Source organism: Hemiscyllium ocellatum, chromosome 10 (genome assembly GCF_020745735.1).
Source record: "Hemiscyllium ocellatum isolate sHemOce1 chromosome 10, sHemOce1.pat.X.cur, whole genome shotgun sequence".
In the NCBI taxonomy this organism is placed as follows: Eukaryota; Metazoa; Chordata; class Chondrichthyes; order Orectolobiformes; family Hemiscylliidae; genus Hemiscyllium; species Hemiscyllium ocellatum.
Genome location: NC_083410.1, coordinates 35,480,874 through 35,502,967, shown reverse-complemented (window position 1 = coordinate 35,502,967; position 22,094 = coordinate 35,480,874). Strand labels below are relative to the sequence as shown.

At 39.3% G+C, this 22,094-nt stretch overlaps 1 protein-coding gene across 4 annotated transcripts in view; it reads right to left on the bottom strand.

Moving 5' to 3' along the window:
• Positions 1-22,094, bottom strand: part of thada (THADA armadillo repeat containing) — a 367,664-nt gene that overhangs the window by 134,841 nt on the left and 210,729 nt on the right. For all 4 annotated transcript variants that reach the window (XM_060831397.1, XM_060831398.1, XM_060831401.1 and 1 more), the window contains exon 29: positions 1,447-1,562. In XM_060831397.1, coding sequence (XP_060687380.1) covers positions 1,447-1,562 — 116 coding nt within the window. The remainder of the gene's footprint in view (positions 1-1,446; positions 1,563-22,094) is intronic.

The window sequence follows — 22,094 nt, the reverse complement described above, 5'->3', positions numbered from 1 at the left end:
AAACTGTACTTGGTTTTAAAATATTAAACAACTTTTATATTTAAACATTATTGACTACTTGTGTTGCTTGCCTTAACTAATTGGTTGTTCAAACCCTCATCTGTGCCTTTCATTCTCTCGACACTATTGCAACATTCTTATGCCTGGTGTCCCAATTGCATCTTCTGTACATTTAACGTTGTCCAAATCTCTATTACCATACCTTGCGCCAAGCCTGTTTTACACACTACCTGTGCTCACTAACCTGCAGTGAATATGTTTACAAAAACAAACTGAGTAGGTTCAGCCGGTACTAATTGGACGTTAGAAGAAAAACAAAAAATTCTTAGGGAACTTGATAGGGTAGATGTTATTTCCCCTAAATGTGTCCAGAGGATATAATCTCAGAATTAAGAATCACCCATTTAAAACAGATGAGGCGTGTTTACTCTCTCAGACATCTGGGGAATCTTTTACTGTAGAGCTGTTGAAGCTGGGTTCTCAAGGATATCCAAGGCTGAGTCAGAATTTTTTTTTAAAAATTAGTACAGGAATCAAGGGTTATGGGGAATAGGAAAGAAAGTAGAGTTGAGGATTATCATATCAGCCATGATCGCATTGAATGACAGAACAGACTCGATGTGCGAAATGGGCATATTTCTACTCCTATGTCTTGTGGTCTTCAAGTAGCTCCCATCTCAATTTTGAAATTCTCTTCCTTGTTTTCAAAATTCCTCTATTGCATTGCCTATCCCTATTTATTTAACTTCATTAAGGTATACAACCCTCTGAGATATCTGTGACTTTCAATTCTGGCCTCTTGCACATTCCTAACTTTCTTTAATCCCACCAATGGCAGCCAGGCTATTAGCAGCTGCTTAGAATCTCAGCCCTGGAATTTTCTCCCTGAATCTGTTTCCATAGTTCATTCTCCTCCTTTAAGTTGCTCCTTAAAGCCTAGCTGTTTGAACAAACTGTTGCTAACTTATCTCAATACCTCAAGTAGCCCAGCAAAGTTTGTTTGATAATTGTTCCTGCAAACTGTCATGGGAGGTTTTACTACATTCATTGTGCTATATAAATGCAAGTTGTTGTTAGTATAGAAGTAGAAAATGAAGAGTCAAGATTGTAAAAATTACTTCCAATGTATATTGGCAGAGATTGAACACTTGTTATTTTACCTTAATAGTGAAATAATATGCAGGCAGTTTTGCCAAGAACTTCACAAAACTCAAGATCTAAAGAAATGGCTTTCCATTCTGGGTGTAAACCACGGCAATTGGATAAAAGCCATGAAAGTAAAAAATAAATTGTACCATTAAATCTGCCAACACTTGGACGGATGTGAGAATTCACAAAAAAAAATCATCTTTAAATTTTAACAGGAGAATTTAAATATATTGACTTAAAAAAACTGAATAAATTACTCCTAATTTAGTACTGACTTGGAATAAAATTCAAACTTACTGAGTTGCCAACCATATTTTGGCCCTGGTGCAACCTATGATGTCATGCAACTCTTTGGGAAGGCTTGAATTCATCCTTTGTTTTGTGTCAAAGAAAGACCGCAGTAAATGAAGTGCCTGAATAAATGAAAGCAAAACAACAAGTTATTGGCTCCACTGACAGCATTTGCTGAATTTAATAAAATTCTAATCTTGGCAGCTGACAAGTATGTGACAACTCTTCAGCATTTTCTCAAAATTAACTTGAAAGACACACAAAAGTGTGTGTGGTTTACAAGCTAAAGGTGATTACAATTTGTCATGAAATCCACAGAGGGTTCATGTACTACGATGGTCTTTAATTTAAATGTATTAACTTTGAAAGCAATATCCCTGTGAACCTCCTTCAGGGAAAGAAATCTGCCAACCTTACCTGGAGTGGCCAACTTGTTATGAACCTAGAGTTATAAATAGGCAACTTTTGACTGATATGGTCTAGTAGTCACTCAATTGTATCCAAATGCTAGCAAGAGTCTAATATGAATAAAATTGGATATAACAGCTGGCTTCAACTTTGGCATCTGATACAAAAGCAAAATTCATGCAGTCAACTCTGTAAAGACTCTGCCAGTTGGATATCTCCTACTGATTACATCTTCACACTCAATATTACTTGAAGGAAACACTGAATATCATTTGAAAATAACACTGATACTAGCAAGGGTGCAGAATGTACTCGTGAGAATGACGTCAAAACCCATCAAGCATGACTTGCTAACACTATGTCTGCCCAAGTTAACAGAGGTTTGAAGGACAATCTGTCACACTTGGCCTGCAACAGGTGCTGCAATAACCAACAGGAGAGAAAACCCTGTTTAAAGTAAACAGCCTGGACATTAGCACATTGACCAGAAGCTGAACTGGAGAAGTCATATAAGTATTATGGCAACAACAGCGGGTTAGAAGCAAAAACTCCTTCAACAATCATCTCACCTCCCAAGTCTCCAGTGCTTGTCTTATTATCTACAAAGCCTAAATCAAGAGAGTGATGGAATATTTCTCACTTGCCTGAATGAGTGCAGCTGTAATAGCTCAAAAAACTTGACATCATCTTGGGCAAATTAGCTCACTTAACTGGCTTCATTTCCACACATTCATTCCCTCCACTACCAATGTCAGTAGTAACAGTGCGTGTCATCTACAAGATGCACTGCAGAAATTTTAAGAATCCTTAGACAGAACCTTTCAAACTCATGACCACTCTCATTAAGAAAGACAAAAACAGAAGGTAAATGGAAACATCACCACTTACATACCCAAGATAAAGATGCCAATCTTGTGAAGGTACAACACAATTGGAACAGTGTGTACATTAAACGGCAGCATCAGAAAGCATACAATGCTAGGCAATTCCACAATGATCGGCTCAGATCAGTCATTTGCTGTCCTGAATGGTGGTGGACAATTAAATAACTGATCTGACAAAGATAGTAAATATAACAGTTTTATACAAGTGAAATATTTGGCATTTATCTACTGCAAGTCATCGGAGGTAAAATGTAAAGTTGATAACATTACAGTTATATCTGGTAGCCATAATAGCCCAGACATTGCAGTGGTAATGGCAGAGAAACCGGTGGTGTTTTCCATTAATGCTTCACTGAAGTTGACAGACACTTTAGGAATTTGCTCAGAAGCAGAATAACACAGAATACTAGAAATTGCTGTCAGCGATTCAATCTTCCTCCGAAGGCTGTGCTTTAAAACTATCAGCCAAAAGCAGTGAATTGGGAAAACATTTCCTTTTATGTTGCTGGTCTTGGTGTGAAACCCTTGTAAAAAGTTTCATTCATTGACTGAGGGGTATCAATGTTTTTAAACAGTATACTAACTTCATAATTTATACTAAAAGCCTGTCAGTCACCGTGAAAGTTAATTTTACATTTGTAGAACCTCAATACCAATATTAAAAATCTACATAGTGTTAAAATGTTGTTTTCACTTATAATTATTTGAACCATTTAATAATATTACATTTTTAGACTTAAAAATAAAAAATGAAGGCTTTCAGTATTTTAAACTTTGTTTTGCAGTTTGATTGGCTGCTGATCCAGCTTGCCTATGACTCCAATAGGACCCTGTAGTGCCATGTTGGTGAACTGATTGGCCTCTAACCTTTACACATAATCAAGGTATCCAAACATTATGCTAGATGCCTTGAGGTCCCCTTGATTTGGCATCAGATTTAAAACTACAACAGGAAAGGGGAAGACATGCCACAAAAGATTGCTCCATCTGTTGGCAGCTTTCTTTGATGTCAACCACAAACACAGTTGTTTTATTGCTGATCATAAAATCTCGACCGTTTAATGAAACATCTTCCAAATGCAGTAACCTGTTATAGTTTAACCCATCAATGTTACAGGAATTCAACGAAAATCCAAAAAAACTCAATCCCATTTGTTTGCCAGCCCATCAAAATATTTCCAGAGCAGTTTCAAAACCCAATCCAGAATCACAAAAACCCTGTTTAAGCCATACATTTTCCTCATCTTTCAATTGTAAATGGCAATGGATGGGTCAATTAAACATCTACCAAACACTTTAATATCTCCATCTGAGAGATGTTCACATCCTCCAGAGTTAATTCCCCTTTTGGAAGCAACCATCAGCTCAGGTTGACATGAATATATGAATAGGTTGACATAATAGTGGTTAAAAATAACTTCCATTGATGAATGTTAATAAAAGTTACTTACATTTAGATGTCTATCAGATTATTTAGGTATCACATAGAACTTCATATTTAATTAATAGCTTTAAAGTGCATTATTCCCAAGTTGACAGCAAATTCAAAAAAAGTTCTAGCTACAGAACAATGAGCTGAAAAATCAGGAAATGTTTGTAGTGGTACTGATGGAAGTCAAAATGTTGGCCAAGGCAACAGGACATCCCACAGGATAGTGAAGGAGGTGTTTGGTACGCTTTATTTTATTGGTCAGAGTATTGAGTACATGCATTGGGACGTCATGTTGCAGCTGTACAGGACATTGGTTAGGCCACTGTTGAAATATTGCGTGCAATTCTGGCCTCCTTCCTATCGGAAAGATGTTGCGAAACTTGAAACAGTTCAGAAAAGATTTACAAAGATGTTGCCAGGGTTGGAGGATTTGAGCTATAGGGAGAGGCTGAACAGGCTGGGGCTGTTTTCCCTGGAACGTCAGGGGCTGAGAGGTGACCTTATAGAAGTTTACAAAATTATGAGGGGCATGGATTGGGTAAATAGGCAAAGTCTTTTCCCTGGGGTTGGGGAGTCCAGAACTAGAGGGAATAGGTTTAGGGTGAGAGGGGAAAGATGTAAAAGAGACCGAAGGGGCAAACTTTTCACACAGACGGTGGTACGTGTATGGAATGAGCTGCCAGAGGAAGTGGTGGAGGCTGGTACAATTGCAACATTTAAAAAGCATTTGGATGGGTATCTGAATAGGAAGGGTTTGGAGGGCAAGTGGGACTAGACTGAGTTGGGATATCTGGTCGGCATGGATGGGTTAGACCGAAGGGTCTGTTTCCATGCTGTACATCTCTATGACTCCAATTGAAATGGTGCATGGGTCCCACACATCAGCTTTGGCTTAGTGCTCGCATTGTCACTTCTGAATGAGAATATTATGGGGTCTGAATATGTAATTTAGGCTTGGTACCCAATGCATTACTGAGGAAGTGCTGCACTTTATCCGTTTCAAAAGTTTAGATGGGATGTTAAGCCACGGTCCTGTCTGCCTCCTAATTGGAATTAGGAGATATTTGCTTTGGCTTGACTAACATTTAAATCAGTAAACATATAGATTAGAAGGTGTAAGAAGAACATATTTCCTTCCCTAAATGGCATTAATAAACCAGATGAGCTTTTATGACAAATGATCATAGTGTCATGGAATGCAATTTTCTCCTGCCTAGAGTTGGTTGGAACTGTAAATAATTTGGTCAGTTGGGCCCAAACAGAAATTCACCCTGAACAATTAAGTGCTAAGTGAGAAGGTCCATCAGGGACTTGTCAATTAGGGCCCTTAACTCGCCACCAGCCTGATTACTTGCCTGTATTCCTGATGAAGGGCTTTTGCCTGAAACATCGATTTTACTGCTCCTCAGATGCTGCATGAACTGCTGTGCTCTTCCAGCACCACTAATCCAGAATCTGGTTTCCAGCATCTGCAGTCATTGTTTTTACCTACCTTATTACTTGCCTTCTCAATTGGTAGAAAAAGTCAGAAGTCACATATCACCAGGTTATAGTCCAATACAAACAACAAATGCTGGATATCACAGGTCAGACAGCATCCACGGAGATGACTTCTCATGAGAGCTGAAGAAAAGTGTGGAGGGGACAGCATTGATGCTGTAATGTTTCTTTTTCGGGCGGAGGGGAGATTGCATGCTGCTGGGAATAGCGAGTGTAGGGTGCCGGTGAAGAAAAGATGTTTATATTTTGGATTAAATTATTGGAATGTGAGAATGGCAGAACTGTGGTTTGTCTTCTGCCAGATATGAAAGGACAGTAAGTGGGATGGGGGCATAACAACATTCCGACCCACTTTGATAGAGCCCTCGACCACAACCAAGCTACCATCTGTGCTTCTGCTCTTGTTCTTCCCATCACTGTCAACAGGGTGATTGGGTCCCCCTTGTCTTCATTTTTCATCCCACCAGCCTCCAAATTCAAAGGATCATTTCCTGCCCTTACTCCCCCGGTCTGCATTTCACAGGGATCGCTCCCTCCAGGGCATCCTAGTCCATTTCACAACCAACACCAACTCCCCTCTCCATGGCACCTTCCCACTTAACCACAGAATGTGCAATACCTGCCCCTTCACCTCTTCCCTGCTCACCATCCAAGGGACTAAACAGTCTTTCCAGATGAAGCAGTATTTCACCTAGACCTCCTCCCATCGTGTGGATTGTATTCACTGCACCCAATATAGCCCACTCTACACTGGAGAAACCAAACACAGACTTCCATCGGTGCGCAAGCAAGTCCCTGACCTTCTCGTTGCTGGTTATTTTAAAGCAGCATCCTGTTCACATGCCCACATGTCTGTCCTCAGCATGCTGCAGTGTTCCAGTGAATCCCAGCACAAACTGGAGGAACAACCTCTCATCTTCAGACTAGGCACTTTACAGCCTTCTGGGCTTAATATGGAGTTCAACACCTTTAAATTGTGAACATTTCTTTCAGCTTGTTATCATGTCCATCCCTTTCCTCATCCCAGTTACTGTCCTTTCAAGTGTGGCAGGAGACACGCCATTGTTCTGACATTCTCACAATCGGACCATTTATTCTGAACTTTCAATATATCTTTTCTTCATTGGCACCCAACGCCACCATCCCCAGCTCCTCCCTGCCCCAAACTATAGCATAAATGCTGTGCCCTCTACACTTTACTTCAATTCTTATAGAGACATCTAGACCTGAAACATTAGCTTGCTCTCTTTCCATGGATGTTGTCTGATCTGCTGTGATTGCCAGCATATTTTGTTTTCAGTACAGATTCCAGCATCTGCAATAATGCGTGCCAGCATCATAGTCCAACAAGTTTATTTATAATCACAAGCTTTTGGACCACTGCTCCTTTGTCATGTAGAGTGGAAGGAAGTGCACAGGAACAGAATATATATCAACCTATATATTCTGGGCTTGTGCGTCTCCCTCCATGTCACCTGATAAAGGAGCAGTGCTCCAAAAGCTTGTAATTTTAAATCAACCTGTTGGACTATAACCTAGTGTTGTGTGTCTTCTGATTTTGTCCACCCCAGTTGAACACCAGCATCTCCACATCACGGCAGGAAAAAATGGTTAATTTTGGCTGACCTCAGACTAACTTGCAGTTTCCAGCAAGGTAGGGCTTCACATCAACATCAAGGCCAGCAAATCACTGAACCTCCTTGGTCAGCCCTTAACAAGCTGAATGGATATTGATCTGCCAAGCTCTTACTGGTGGTGTCCAAGAGTCACTTGCAACTGAAAGTACTCTGGATTACTAGTTCAATGAAATTACCACGAGGCCACCACCTCCCATGTTATGAATCAAATATGTTAAATATCAATTTTTTAAAAACCAACTTTCACAATTTCCTTGTATTGTCACATTTCAGCAAAAGCACTTTTCTTATCTAATAAATGGTGTAACTGACTAACCAAACACTTTGTTTTGTGTTAAAATTAGCTCAATTTACATGCAAAGTACTATTATTTAGGCTTCTATCCTTGGCAGACGGTCAACAAGTTCACTAAAACTGCTCCACAGTGTTATTATAGACAAAAGGAAAACAAGTGCATTAATCTTTTCCTATTTCTTAACCAAGTAAAACGTTGCAAAGTATTTCCTACAACAGCAGCTACACTTCATAAGAATTTCATTGACTGTAAAGTGCTTACCAGCGGTCTTAGGAATTGCTATACAAATGAAATTCTTTTTTATTAGAGAATGTTAAACTATGTCATAAAAATACTTAGAGGAAAGGTGTCCACTATAAAGGAAAGACAATATTGGAAGCATCATTCTTGTTAATGTAGACTAATTGACTGTGTTATATTTCAAATTGTAGTATAAAATTGAAAGCATACCATTTTGCAAAACACAGATAGAGATTCCTTCTTTCTTCAAAAAATTTAATCTGCTTTAATTTTTTTTCTGTCTTAATATGATGCCTCCAATTCACTTCAAAACCAAGTGTAATTAAATTTTGGCCTTTAGTTAGTGAATGAAAGCATAGCCAACATTGAGATCACATCTTCCATTTCTAAAAAAAAGTGATATTATGGTTCATAATTCAGTAATTCTAAATTTGCTTCTCATCTTACCAACTTGATAGAGTACAAATGTTATTTATGTATGTACTGTATATTTGACCATTTTGTATAGTGGCTTTTGGAACAGTACTGTATTTCGGAGGTAGGAGGTGAGGTAACTATGTACGTGGGTTTTGAACATGACCCAAAATGGCAAACAACTGAAAAGATTTGCAGATGTTTCTTTGTGCAGAACCTATATCCTTATCATTTTGGTTAAAAGTCCACCATCAAAACATGTACCACATTAAAACAAACTTTGGTCAATATAAGATTGGAGCTCTCTTCTGTGCTAAATTAATGAATTTCAGCCTGGGCAGCTTAAGAGCCATTACAGCTCTTTATTCAGGCCAGATAGGAATGAGGATCCTACTTGGTTATTTCTGTCAAAAATGCATTTGTGCAGACATCAAGCTAGGATGGGTTCAGGCCGAGATGTGAAACCCTCCAAAGTGCAAAACCTCATTAACTTGTATACAGAAAGTAGCCAGTGTTATGTCTCAGCTTTTACTCAATTTTTGTTCACTCTTATTCACAAATTACATATTGCTATGAGAAAAAACAAAAATATTGCTGAAAAGGACATGTGTCAAAGCTTTTCATTATGCACTCACCAGGACAAATATAAAAATGCCAAAATTCAGATGATCATAAAGATTTATACCAACTGTAACCTGATCACAGAGAAAATCATATGGATTGGTTGGTAATTGAACTACAACTGGCTCTCCATGTTCCTGGGTAAAGGAGGAATAATTACTTTTTATTCTACGGTCATAGAGTCATAGAGATGTACAGCACGGAAACAGGCTCTTCGGTTCAATTTGTCCATGCCGACCAGATATCCCAACCCAATCTAGTCCCACCAGCCAGCACTTGGCCCATATCCCTCCAAACCCTTCCTATTCATATACCCATCCAGATGCCTTTTAAATGTCGCAATTGTACCAGCCTCCACCACTTCCTCTGGCAGCTCATTCCATACACATACCCCCCTCAGTGAAAAAGTTGCTCCTTAGTTCTCTTATGTCTTTCCCCTCTCACCCTAAACCTACGTCCTCTAGTTTTAGACTCTTCCCCCCCACTCACCCCAGGGAAAAGACTTTGTCTATTTATCCTATCCATGCCCCTCATGATTTTATATACCTCTATAAAGGTCATCCCTCAGCTTCCCACACTCCAGAGAAAACAGCCCCAGCCTCTTCAACCTCTCCCTGTAACTCAAATCCTCCAACCCTGCCAACAGCTTGGAGAAGCTTCCTGAAGTTTGCTTTTGACAAAACTACAAATTCCCTCCCCTCCTCCCCCCCCAATATGAGAAAGGAACTGCATGTGACCATAACAAATTAACCAACATGCATGTGCGTTCTCCAAGTTTCAGGAAGACAACAGTGATAGCACCATATGCAATATATACACACAAGAATGGGGATGTACAATTGATTGTCGTGAAGGTGTTTCACTAACGTTTTAAATCTATCCAATCAAACAAATAACAGGCACAAACTTGAGTGAATACATTATTTTTTTCCCCTTCAGTTGAACAATGGATTATATTTGGCTTCAACTGGCCACTGGGAGCAAGCATATGAGATTTCAGAAGTCTGCGGTAGAAGAATGTAGAAGTGGCAAGAATTATTGTGAAGCAAACATTGTACCGATATACATTTAAGGAGAAGTGGTGATGCAGTAGTAAAGTCACTGGACAAGTGACTCTGAGACCCAGTCTAATGCTCTGGAGACATAGGTTTGAATCCCGATATAGCAGATGGAGAAACAGGAATTCAATAAAATCTGTAATTAAAAGCTAGTCTAAAATAAACAATGTAAGCATTGTTGATTGTCATAAAAATATAACTGGTTCATTAATGCTGTTTAGTGAAGAACATATGCTGTCTGTATTTGCTCTGGCTGACATGTGATTCAGCAATGTGATCAACTATATATATTGCTCTCTGAAGTGGCACATGGAGCAATGGTTTAGGGTGGGGTGGGGTGAGGTAGGGAGGGGAGGGGTTGGGTAGCTCAACTAGCACTCACTGAGAAACAGGTCCTTGGGGAAAAACATCCCCACATTTCAGCTACCAAATCATGACCAGGACTTATCCCAATGCCCTGACCAAGACCTTTGCTCGCAAAAACATCAGACCATGCATGACTCACCCAACACCATAGCAGTATCATCAAGTAATGGGAAGATATCAAGACCACAATGAACTGAGATGAACATAAAGATATTATAACCTTTACAACCCTGACCATTTTTTATGGCTGCCATGATGTAACACAGGTGGACAAAGTCAGAAGTCACTCGACACCAGGTTATACTCCAACAGGTTTATTTAACATCACAAGCTTTCAGAGCACTGCTCCTTCGTCAGGTGAAGTCCTGATGAAGAAGCTGCGCTCGAAAAGCTTGTGATTTTAAATAAACCTGTTGGACTATAACCTGGTGTCGTGTGGCTTCTGATATCATCTACAGCTGGCAGAACACAACCGGAAAGAGCAAGGTCACTGTTGGCAACTTCTCGACCTTTAGATTTTTCTGTCCCTTGTGGACCATCACAAGGCAACAGTACAACTTTTATTTAACTTTTTTTAATGCACTGGTCCACTAACCCATTTTCGCATGGCAGGAGTTTCAAAACATCATTCAAAATGCAGTCAAACAAACAGACTCTTGGTACACAGCCTAGAAAAACCTTAAAAAAATGAAAATAAAATCATCTCTCCCACCCAGAGCATAAAAATAAGTTAACCTTAAAGTTATGCACTCTTCTGAAAATAAATTGAAGAATTTTGCTGTGCACACATTAATTGCTAATATTTATGACACAGATTACACTTCAAGAGTATTGAAATTGTGAAAGACAAATAATTACAAGTTCTTTCATTCTTTTACATCCTATGGAAGGATGTGCCAAATGTCTATATGATGTTTGCAAAGTTCCATTCTTCTTCATTCCCAATAAAGATCACACAAAGGAAATGGAGAAACTTCCTTTTTTGTCATAGCCAGTGAGGCAAGTACTTGAAAATCCACTGCTTCCTATGGAATCATATCTCAGCAAAATACCAGTGCCTTCATGAGGTGATTATATTAGGTAAAGGAAAGGTTAAAAAACAGTGGTTTATGAGGTTTCTGTTGGTACATCAATACTTTGTTAGTTCATGCAGGATTGTAAGGAAGTCTTTGTTAATTTGCTTGTGGGATCTAGTTCTACAGGATCACATCACTGCTGGCATAAACTTACTGAACTTTGCAGAATATCAGATTACATGGCTCTAAATATAATTAACAGAATCTAATATTACAGGAATTGAAAATGAAAGGAAAAAGGAACACCTAACTTAGGAATTACTGTATTTGGAATTTTTGAAAATGCAAATCCATGGAGAAAAATGAAGTCACTCACACCACCAAGTTGGAACTACTTCAATGTTTTTTGGCAAAAGGTTTCCAAAGCTAAGGTGTACACAAATTGAAGTACTGAACCACTCCTAAACTGTTAAGTAATGTAGTCATGAGACAGCCTTATTTTTTGAATGAAGTACAATAGAATCCTTGTCAGAAACGAGTTGTTCCTTGCTACCATTGATAGTAATGGTATCCAATATTGAAAGTTTTTCACTACATTCATGCAAATTATAACTACTGGCAGATAAAGCCAAAACCAAGCAGGTCCATTTGTATTCCAAGTATTTTAGTTTCCCATTATACGCATGAACCTTAAGTTCAGATGTTTTGATTTATGTGAAATTAAGGCTGATGATAACCCATTTTAAATCCAACTTAAAAATCCAGACTTTATCCTTCAAATTAACAACTTTTGAGGGAATAGAGAATTTAACTTTATTCTTCATCATGACAGTTATGAGGGGAGCTATTCTGACCAGGATCTTGCTGTGTGTGTACAATAGGCTAATCACATCAGTGGAAGAAAGCTATAATGAACTAAAAAACACTTTTATGCCTTTTCATTATACTTAAAATACACAGTATACTGTGGCTCTCTGAGTAACACTGTATAGGTAGATCATTTCAGATTAGAAATGAACTTCAGTGGAGTCAAGTGAGGCAGATCAGTTGCAAATTTGGACTCTGGGTCTCCAATGGACTACAGAACCTTGCAGAGGTACTGATTGTGTTGTTGGACAGATATCCCCACATTTCCATGACACTTTATGCTGTGATGTGGACAAATGCAAATATGCTCTGCATCTGCCAAAAGGATTAGCACAGTTCCTATTCTGAGGTCAGACAGTTCTTCTGCTGTTTGACACTAATTTCACAAACCTGGTCTGCATATTTGCACTAGACAGACGTGTTAAACAATCACCAGCGAAAAGGTATTGAACTGCACACGTGACCTAACAACAGCATTGTTTTAAAAGACAACCAAATAGCAAGTTAGATACTTTCAACGTATTTCTCCCTTGGCAATGTACTGGATTATGTTTCAAGCTTGTTTAGTCTTCTACATTCTACTCTCTACAAACATAAGGTCAATCAAAACTCTGCTGTCACTGTCCGAAACTGCAGTATGCTCTCTTCCTATATCATCCCTAACCTTGTGAACTACACTGGTCAAGCTTGGCCTTGAATGTAAGTTTCATTCTTGTTCCCAAATCCCTTCATACTTTTAGTCCCTCCCTACAAGTGTAATTTTTCCAGTCCTACAACCCTCTGACACATCTGCTTTCTTCTATTTTTGACCTCTTGCGTATTCTCAATTATAATTGATAGTTGGGGCAGCATGGCAGCTCAGTGGTTAGCGCTGCTGCCTCACGGTGCCAGGGTCTCAAGTTCGATTCCAGCCTCAGGTGATTTTCTGCATTGAGTTTTCACATTTTCCGTGTCTGCGTGGGTTTCCTCCGGGTGATCCAATTTCCTCCCACAATCCAAAAATGTGCAAGTTAGGTGAATTGGCCATGCTAAATTGCCCGTAGCATAGGTTATTAGTCAGGGGTAAATACAGGCTAGGGGAATGGGTCTGGGTCGGTTACTCTTCAGAGGGTTGGTGTGGACTTGTTGGGCTGAAGAGCCTGTTTCCACACTGTGGGGATTCTAATTCTAATTGTTCCTTCAGTTGCTGAGGTCCCAAGATGTGAAATTCCCTCCTCACACCTCCCTGTTCTCCAACTCACTTTTCTCCTTGAAGGCACTCTTTAAAGCAGAAATCTTTGAACAATATTTTAGTCATCTGATCTGATATGTCATTATGTGGCTCGTGGTCATATTTTGTTTTATAATGCACCTGTTGGAATGGCTTGGAATGTTTCATTATATGAAAGTAATTATCTAAATTGGTGTTGAAGGTCTTTTGGAGAGCTGCTTTACACATACAGGGAGGCAACAAGATTTGATGACCCCACTTTGCACAAAGTTGAGGTTGTCATTGTGTAATGCATCTAGGGCTGCAGCATGCAATTTGAAAATATCTATGTCCCTCAGTTAATTCTATACCTAACCAGTTGTCGTTTATAATGTCCAGAAAGTTTCCAAGTATCAGAGGAGGTCAGTCCACAGAATGTTCCAAGAGTAGCATGCAGGAATGAGAGTATTTATAATGCGCATATCATTAAAAGCATGCACAAAACTTAATGAACTTTATGAATCCACAGAGAGGGAAGCTTTGTGAAGAGAGAGGAGGATGGCAACTTTTGTGTAAAACTCCATCTACCATAAAGTTTTCCAAGAACACTTTTCTCATCTCCATCTCACCCAGAATAATGCCTGTGGTGATGCTAGCAGCAATACAGCATGCAGTTCTGGTCTTTATGCCATATGAAGTATGTGGGGCGGCATGGTGGGTCAGTGGTTAGTACTGCTGCCTAACAGCACCAGGTTCCATTTCCCCCTCGGGCAACTGTCTGTGTGGAGTTTGCACATTCTCCCTGTGTCTGCAGGGATGTGCAGGTTAGGTGGATTGGCCGTGCTGAATTGCCAAGTCAGGGGTAAATATAGGGTAGGGGAATGGGTCTGGGTGGGTTACTCTTTGGAGGCTCGGCGTGGACTTGTTGGGCCAAAGGGCCTGTTTCCATACTGTAGGGAATTTAAGGTAATCTAAAACAAATTATAGGAGGTATGTGATTGCATTACAGAGGAACAGAGGAAGTTTACCAAGATGCTGCCTGGGTTGGTGAGTCTGAGCTTTGAGGAAATACTGGATAGAACATGTTGCTTTTCTTGGAACAGCAAAGGTTAAAACAGGACGTGAAAGAGGAATTTTAAATTGTGAGGGGCATAGAAAGGTACATCTTCCAATAACAAGGTGGCATTGATTTAAGTTAAGAGGTGGAAGGCTTAGAAGAGAGTTGAGGAGAATGTTTTTTTCCACTCAGGTGATGGGTGTCTGGAATTTTGTGCCCAAAAGGGTGATTGGGTCAGAAATTCTTGCAACGTTTAAGCAGTATTTAGATGCTCACTTGCGTTGCTGTAGCCTCCAGGGTAAAGGGTGGGGGAGCTAGAAAATAGCATTAGTGTAGTTAGATCTTTGGCAACTGGCACAGACATGTTGGGCTAAATAGCCTATTTCTGTACTGTAAATGTTTGAGGTGCACATTCAGTTAATCCAGTGAACATAGTGCTGCACATTACCAACCACAGTGAAGAGCTCAGCATTCCAGTATCTTTTTTGTGTGGTTACCTCTTTTGCAAAATGTTGGGAAATTATAATCCTTGTTAGTCCATCCTGAGTTAAAACAATGACAAGCCAAGCATATACTGTAACTTTCAAGTCAATTCAGGACAGACCCTTTACACTGCACTGTCAATTATAATTGCAGATGCCGGTATATCCTAAATAACATCTACTTAGTATTTCACTAGCACGCCCACAGATCTCTTTCATCATAAAACACACTAGGGTTATCATCCCCTGCATGCCTAGTTTGAACTACGCTAAAGGAGCAGGAACAAAACTCCAATTCAAGTAAGTTCCCCAGTGGGATTAGTTTCTGTTGCTATTGGATTTTAATGTCATGCTTCCAGCTGAGGCTTTAGTGAGCTCTCTGTTAAAAATACACCACTTGCTTCCCACATGCATTCCAATGATTCAGCTTAGCAATATCTGATATTTTATTTGGACTCTGTATACAAATGAAGAGTGACCCCAGAGTCTTTGGAATTAGTACTGACAAACTGATGTAAATCTCAGTATGTATAACTGCCAATTGCTTTCTGAGTGCACATTGTTTGAGCTATGCTTCAAGTATCTTGACAGATGGGCTACAGCTGAAATACATTTAGCAACATATTGCACCGTGGGCAGCACTGCCTTCACTGGCTCTGTTGACTTAAATTGCAATTTCAATTCATTTATTTTTCCAAGCTTTTCATTTTCACAAGAATTAATGGGCTGCCTGTAAAGGAAAGCAACTTTCAAAGTCTGTTGAAACAACGAACTGCTGCTCCCTGTTTCTAGAAATTGCTTTTTAAGGAGGCTAGGAGCCAAAGAAATAACTTTATAATGTAAATTACAATATTCAGCAGAGTTAAGCATATGTGTTAACTGGCAATTTAAAAAAAACACCAATAATTTTAATTGCCAGTATGGTTAAGTGCCTATTTTAATTTTCCTGTAAATGGTGATCATTTTGCACATTGGAGTGCTTTATTGCAATTCTAAAATGTCTATGCCCCCACAGTGAATTCTATAACTGATCACAGGGGTAGGTACAAGCTACAGTGATGTCAGAATACTTAGAAGGGTCAGAGTAGAACAGTCCAAGGGTTGTTCTAATTTAGCACACAGGAATGTGAATATTTATAGTGTACATATAATTAAAGCAAACAGAGCTGTAGGCATGTTAATAAATCTATTTATTATTTTGAACCAGGATTTCGAATAAATTAAAGGATCTCAACTGTTCGAAAATGGTGGGTAAGGACCACTTGGCTCCAATAATTTACTAGCAGCTCTGACCAAAGTATGCCACACACAGGACTGAGCTGGAGGCACACAAAAATGCACAATTAGAACATCAAAATTGGATAAATATAATTATCAAAGAAAAGTTTTCATGTAATGAAAAGATATTTTTTGAAAATAAAAATTGGAAGGAAAACACCACTGTAACTTTGCTTCATTTTACAGGATTCCAAGCAAGTTTCACAATTTTATTGCAAGGTTCCAAATTGATAATATTATTTTCCCTCACTAGAAAATATATCTTTAAGAACCCTTTAGTGATGATGACAACATGAAAAAAGATTTCTCATGTTTGTTGTCACTACACAAATGCACTGTACTTTTGACGGAGCAGTTTTACTTTGCAAAAAACCTTTGAAAGTAATCTGTATTTTAACGGGCAATTATCTAACCATTTGTAACTATAAAAGTAGTTCACCCTCACATTTCTCAACTAACACTAATGTCCTATAGGTGACATTTGACTAATGTTTAAGCAGGAGAAAGTGAGGCCTGCAGATGCTGGATGTCAGAGTTGAAAAGTGGCGTGGAAAAGCACAGCAGGTCAGGCATCATCGGAGGAGCAGGAGAATTGACGTTTTGGGCATAAGCCCTTCATGAGGAATGTTTAAGCATCCTATTAGTTAAATCTATTGCAACAATAAACAATGGTACACAAACTGAGGATGAGGGACTTTAAACAATACATTTGTACATGCATTCTATTGATGGGTATATTTGATGACAAAGTCCAGGTTTTGTTGAGAAATTCTTTTTACTGGTCAATTTACAACTAAATTTGTGACCTATATTAAAGGTACACAAGTACTAAAGTATTTTTCATTAATCTGGTACTGTCGCATTCTTCTGTACTTTTTTGGAATTGTTAGAAATTATTCATTTTCAAACACAGCCAGTAGTTTGGCACAATGAAAACAGAAAATGTTATGACCATTTATACCTATTCTGGGCCCATCATTTGTTTTCTTACCCATACCTTCTTCATTACACCATAATCCTTTGGTCTAGTTAATCCTTCCAGCATAGCATACCCGCTGTTCTTTAATCTTTTCCCTACCGACAGTACTCAGGTCATTTCCTTGCTTGAATACTTGCAGGGTTAAATCACAAACGTCTTCCAGCTCCTAAGACTGTCAACTTGAAGTATTAACTGTTAGTCACTCCACAGGTGCTGCCTTCCTGGTGTGGGTGCAGTGTACCTTTAAGAGAGTTGAAAGCAACAGAACTACCTGAAAGAACCAGGTGTTCTAAAAAGAAAATATAACATTTGGTCAAATAACTTGATTAGCTGGTTGCCTAGAAAAAACAAAACAGATTCAAATAAGGCCAATCAGTTTAAATTGTACCCAAAAAATACCAAACTCCAATCCAGTTTGAATTTAGTATATTGACAATCTTAAAAGCCAATGACACAAGAGATATAAGACTGGGGAAAGTTGAACAGTTGAGAGGAGAACTGCCAAGCCATCAGCATGTAAAAAGACTGTCCAAAAAAAAAAAGCTCTCTTCAAAGGTACCTTTACCAATCAGTAACCTCTGAAGCAGCATCTGCAAGAAGAAGAAAAGAAGACAGGAATTCAGAGAAACCTGAAAGCTGCCTGGTTCTGAAATAAGAAGTTATTTTTTGTAAATCTTAATTGGGAGGGGGGGGTTATCAAACTAGTATTGTGGAGAGGAAGTAAAAGATAGGTTAGAGGAAGGATTTGTAAATAGTTGTTAGTTAAGTATTCCCTGTTATACTTTAAGAAATAAAGTTGTTAATTTGTACTTTAACTAGTTCTTGGCCTATTGAATTTTCATAGATTAACGCAGTGGATAAATCTTTTCTGTGATGCTGGTTTTAAATTAGCAGAGGGGTTTACCCAACATCATGATACTGGCGAGTATTTGTATGGTTTAATACATTTATATCAGGTTTCCAACATTTGTACTATTTCTAGTCAAATTAACTTAGAGAAAGTCTTGTTTCTTTTATTGAATGACTTAAAGAAGAAAGTGAAATAGAGAGATGGAAAGGTGGAGAAATTTCCAAATTGGGAACTAGGTAATGGAGGACATAGATACCAATCCTACTGAGAATAAAATTAGGCATTTCCAAGATGCCTGAATCTGGAGAACGTTGAAATTTTGGAATTCTATAGGGATGGGGTTGGGGGGGGGGGGGGGGGGGGGGGGGGGGGGGGGGGGGGGGGTTAGCCAAACAATGGAGTGATTTGAAAACCACAATGGGAATTCTAAAATAGAGGCATTAATCAAGAGCCTATGGAGGGTGATGGCTCAGTGCAGTGAAAACTGTCCAAGTGTTACTGTGAAATTTTGTACAAAGGTAATGAATATCAATATAAAACAAACAATTTTTCTAATTTTCCATGTAGCTGAACCCACCCTCACTGTTCATCTAGCATTGCAAGTTATTGATGGAGCTTATTGATACCAGAAAGTAAAAGAACAGGACAGAACATGTAAACACTATATCACACAAAGGAACCATAAACATGTTGGGAAATGTGATAACAGAGTGAACTTCAAGACTTTGTATCTTAGTGCACAAAGCATTCAGTATCGGCAGATTAACTGATGGTAAATCGTGGTAAATGGATATGATTTCATAGCCATTACAGAGACAAGGTTATGATGAACTCTAAACTGGAATTTAACATTCAGGGATATTTGACCTTACAGAAAGACAGGAGGGAAGGAAAAGGTGGTGGTGTGGCAGTGTTAATAAGAGAAAAAAATGATGACGGTTGTGACAGATGATCTAGGCACGAATGGTGCAAGAATCCATATGGGAGAAGGTTAAAAGACAGTAAGGCAAAGACATTGGTGGGAGTATTGTATAACCGTCCAAACAGTAGCCACTCTATAGGAAAGGCTACAAATCAGCTAACACTAGACTATGTAAAAAGAATAGAGCAGTAATTATGGGTGATTTTAATCTTCATGTCAAATGGATTATTTGGATTAGAAAAGGTAGCTATGAAAATGAATTGACAGAGTGCATTAGGAAATAGTTTCCCATACTCATTTAAAGACAGATGGCTGTGCAGTGGGAAAGTCACTGGACAAGTGATTTAGAGACCCGGTCTAATGTACTGGAGACATGGGTTTGAATCCTGTTTTAGCAGATGGAAAAATAGGAATTCAATAAAATCTGGAATTAAAAGCTAATCTAATGCCAACTATGTAATCATTGTTGATTGTCACAAAAATATTAATGCTCTTCGGTGAAGAACATCTACTGTCTGTATTTGCTTTGGGTGACATGTGAATGCAGACCAATAGCAATGTGGTAAACTATTTATTGCTCTCTAAAATGGCGCATGGAGTCTTGGGGTGGGGTTGGGTTGGCTGGCTCAACTAGCACTCTGAGAAACAGCAGCTCAGGGAAAAAAAACAGTCCCACATTTCAGCTACCAAATCATGACAGGGACAAAGAATTCATTTCGCACAGTTTCCCAGAGCAATATGTCATGCAGCCAACCAGGCTATCTTGGATCTGGTAATGGTCAGTAAAGTTTAAGAGATGACCTCAGAGTAAAAGATTCACTCAGAAGCAGTGATTGTAATGTGATGGAATTTAATAATCCTGAGAGTGAGAAACTTGGTTCAGAAATAATGATGTTTGACTTAAATAAAGGGAGTTACAGAATTATCTAAGGTGGACTGAGCAGACAGATGAGAAGGAAAGACAGTAGGCCAACTGTGACAGACATTTAAGGATGCAATTTGTGACTCTCAGCAAAAACATACACCAACAAGGAGGAAAGATTCTAAGGGTGGGATAAACTACTATGGATAACCAACGAAGTTAAAGAAAATATTAAATTAAAAGAAAAAAATTAATAAGTAAGGAGCAAAAGTCAGTGATTGCCTGGAAGACTGGGATAAATTTAGAATTCAGCAAAGGAAGACTAAAAAGATAATACAATAAGAGAAAATAAATTATGAAGACAAATGAGTGTGGAATATAAAAACTGACAAGAGCTTCTTTCTATGTATGAAAAGGAAGAGAGATCAAAATGAACATAGCCCCCTTAGAAAATTAATCTGAGTAGTCATGGGAACAAGGAAATGGCAGAGGAGTTAAACAAATATTTTGCTCCAGTTTTGACATGGAAGACACTAAGAACATCCCATTAATACTGAAGAATGTAGGAGACTAATTAAGTACTATCACATCACTAGAGTAGTAGTATTACACAAACTAATGGATCTGAAGCTAGGTAAGTCCCCAGATCCTAAAAGTAGTTGTTGCAGAGATAGTGGATGCACTGGTTGTAATTTTCCAAACATCCATGGATTCTGGAGAAATACCAGTGAATTATAAAACTACGAACATGACACCATTATTCCAAAAGAAGGGAGGCAATAAATTAATAACTATGGGCCAATGAATTAAACATCTACTGTTGGAAAAATATTGGAATCAACCTTTCAGGAAGAAACAGCAAACATTTGGAAAATCAACCTAATCAAGCAGCATGGCTTCATGAGAGGTAAATTATTGCTGACTAATTTATTAGAGATTTTCAAGTAAGTTTCAACCAGAGTGGAAAGAGGGGAACCAGTAGATGTGACCTCCAAAAAGACCCCATCACCAGGGATATATTTCCCTCCCCACCCCTTTCCACCTACCTGGTCAGGTCCACGCCCCCGCCCCCTACAACCCACCCTCCCATCCTGGCACTTTCCCCTGCCACTGCAGGAACTGTAAAACCTGTGCCCACACCTCCTCCCTCATCTCTATCCAAGGCCCTAAAGGAGCCTTCCACATGCAAAGTTTTACCTGCACATCCACTAATATCATTTATTGTATCCGTTGCTCCCGATGCAGTCTCCTCTACATTGGGGAGACTGGGTGCCTCCTAGCATAGCGCTTTAGGGAACATCTCTGGGACACCCGCACCAATCAACAACACCACCCCGTGGCCCAATATTTCAATTCCCCCACCCATTCTGCCGAGGACATGGAGTTCCTGGGCCTCCTTCACCGCTGCTCCCTCACCACCAGATGCCTGGAGGAAGAATGCCTCATCTTCCGCCTCGGAACACTTCAACCCCAGGGCATCAATGTGGACTTCAACAGTTTCCTCATTTCCCCTTCCCCCACCTCACCCTAGTTCCAAACTTCCAGCTCAGCACTGTCCCCATGACTTGTCCTACCTGCCTAAATCCTTTTCCACCTATCCACTCCACCCTCTCCTCCCTGACCTATCACCTTCATCCCCTCCCCCACTCACCCATTGTACTTTATGCTACTTTCTCCCCACCCCTACCCTCCTCTAGCTTATCTCTCCACGCTTCAGGCTCTGTCTTTATTTCTGATATTCGGCTTTTGCCCGAAACGTCGATCTCGCTGCACTTTGGATGCTGCCTGAACTGCTGTGCTCTTCCAGCACCACTGATCCAGAAGATGTGTTGTGGACTTACAGAAGGCGTTCAACAAGGTGCAGCACAAAAGCTCAGTTAATAAGATAAGAGACCATTGTTTTGAAGGTAGTATGTTAGTATGGATACAGAATTGGCTTTTAGACAGGGAACAGGAGAGAGATAGGATAGGTTAAATGGGCAAAAAGTTGGTAAATGTATTATGATGTGAGAAAATGTGAAGTTCATTTTGGAAAGGAGAATAAAAGAACAGAGTATTATTTAGACAGAGATAGACTGTGGAAAGCTGCAACACAAAGGGGTTTGGAGGTGCTTGTGTCCAAATCACAGAAAGCTAGCACTCAAGTGCAGTGGATAGCCATAAAGGCTAGTGGGATTTTGGCCCTTATTTCCAAGAGTTTGGAATATAAGAGCAGGGAAGTCTTACTGCAACTATACAAGTTGTTGTGAGACCACATCTGCAGTACTGTGTGCAGTTTTGATCCTCTTATTTAAGGA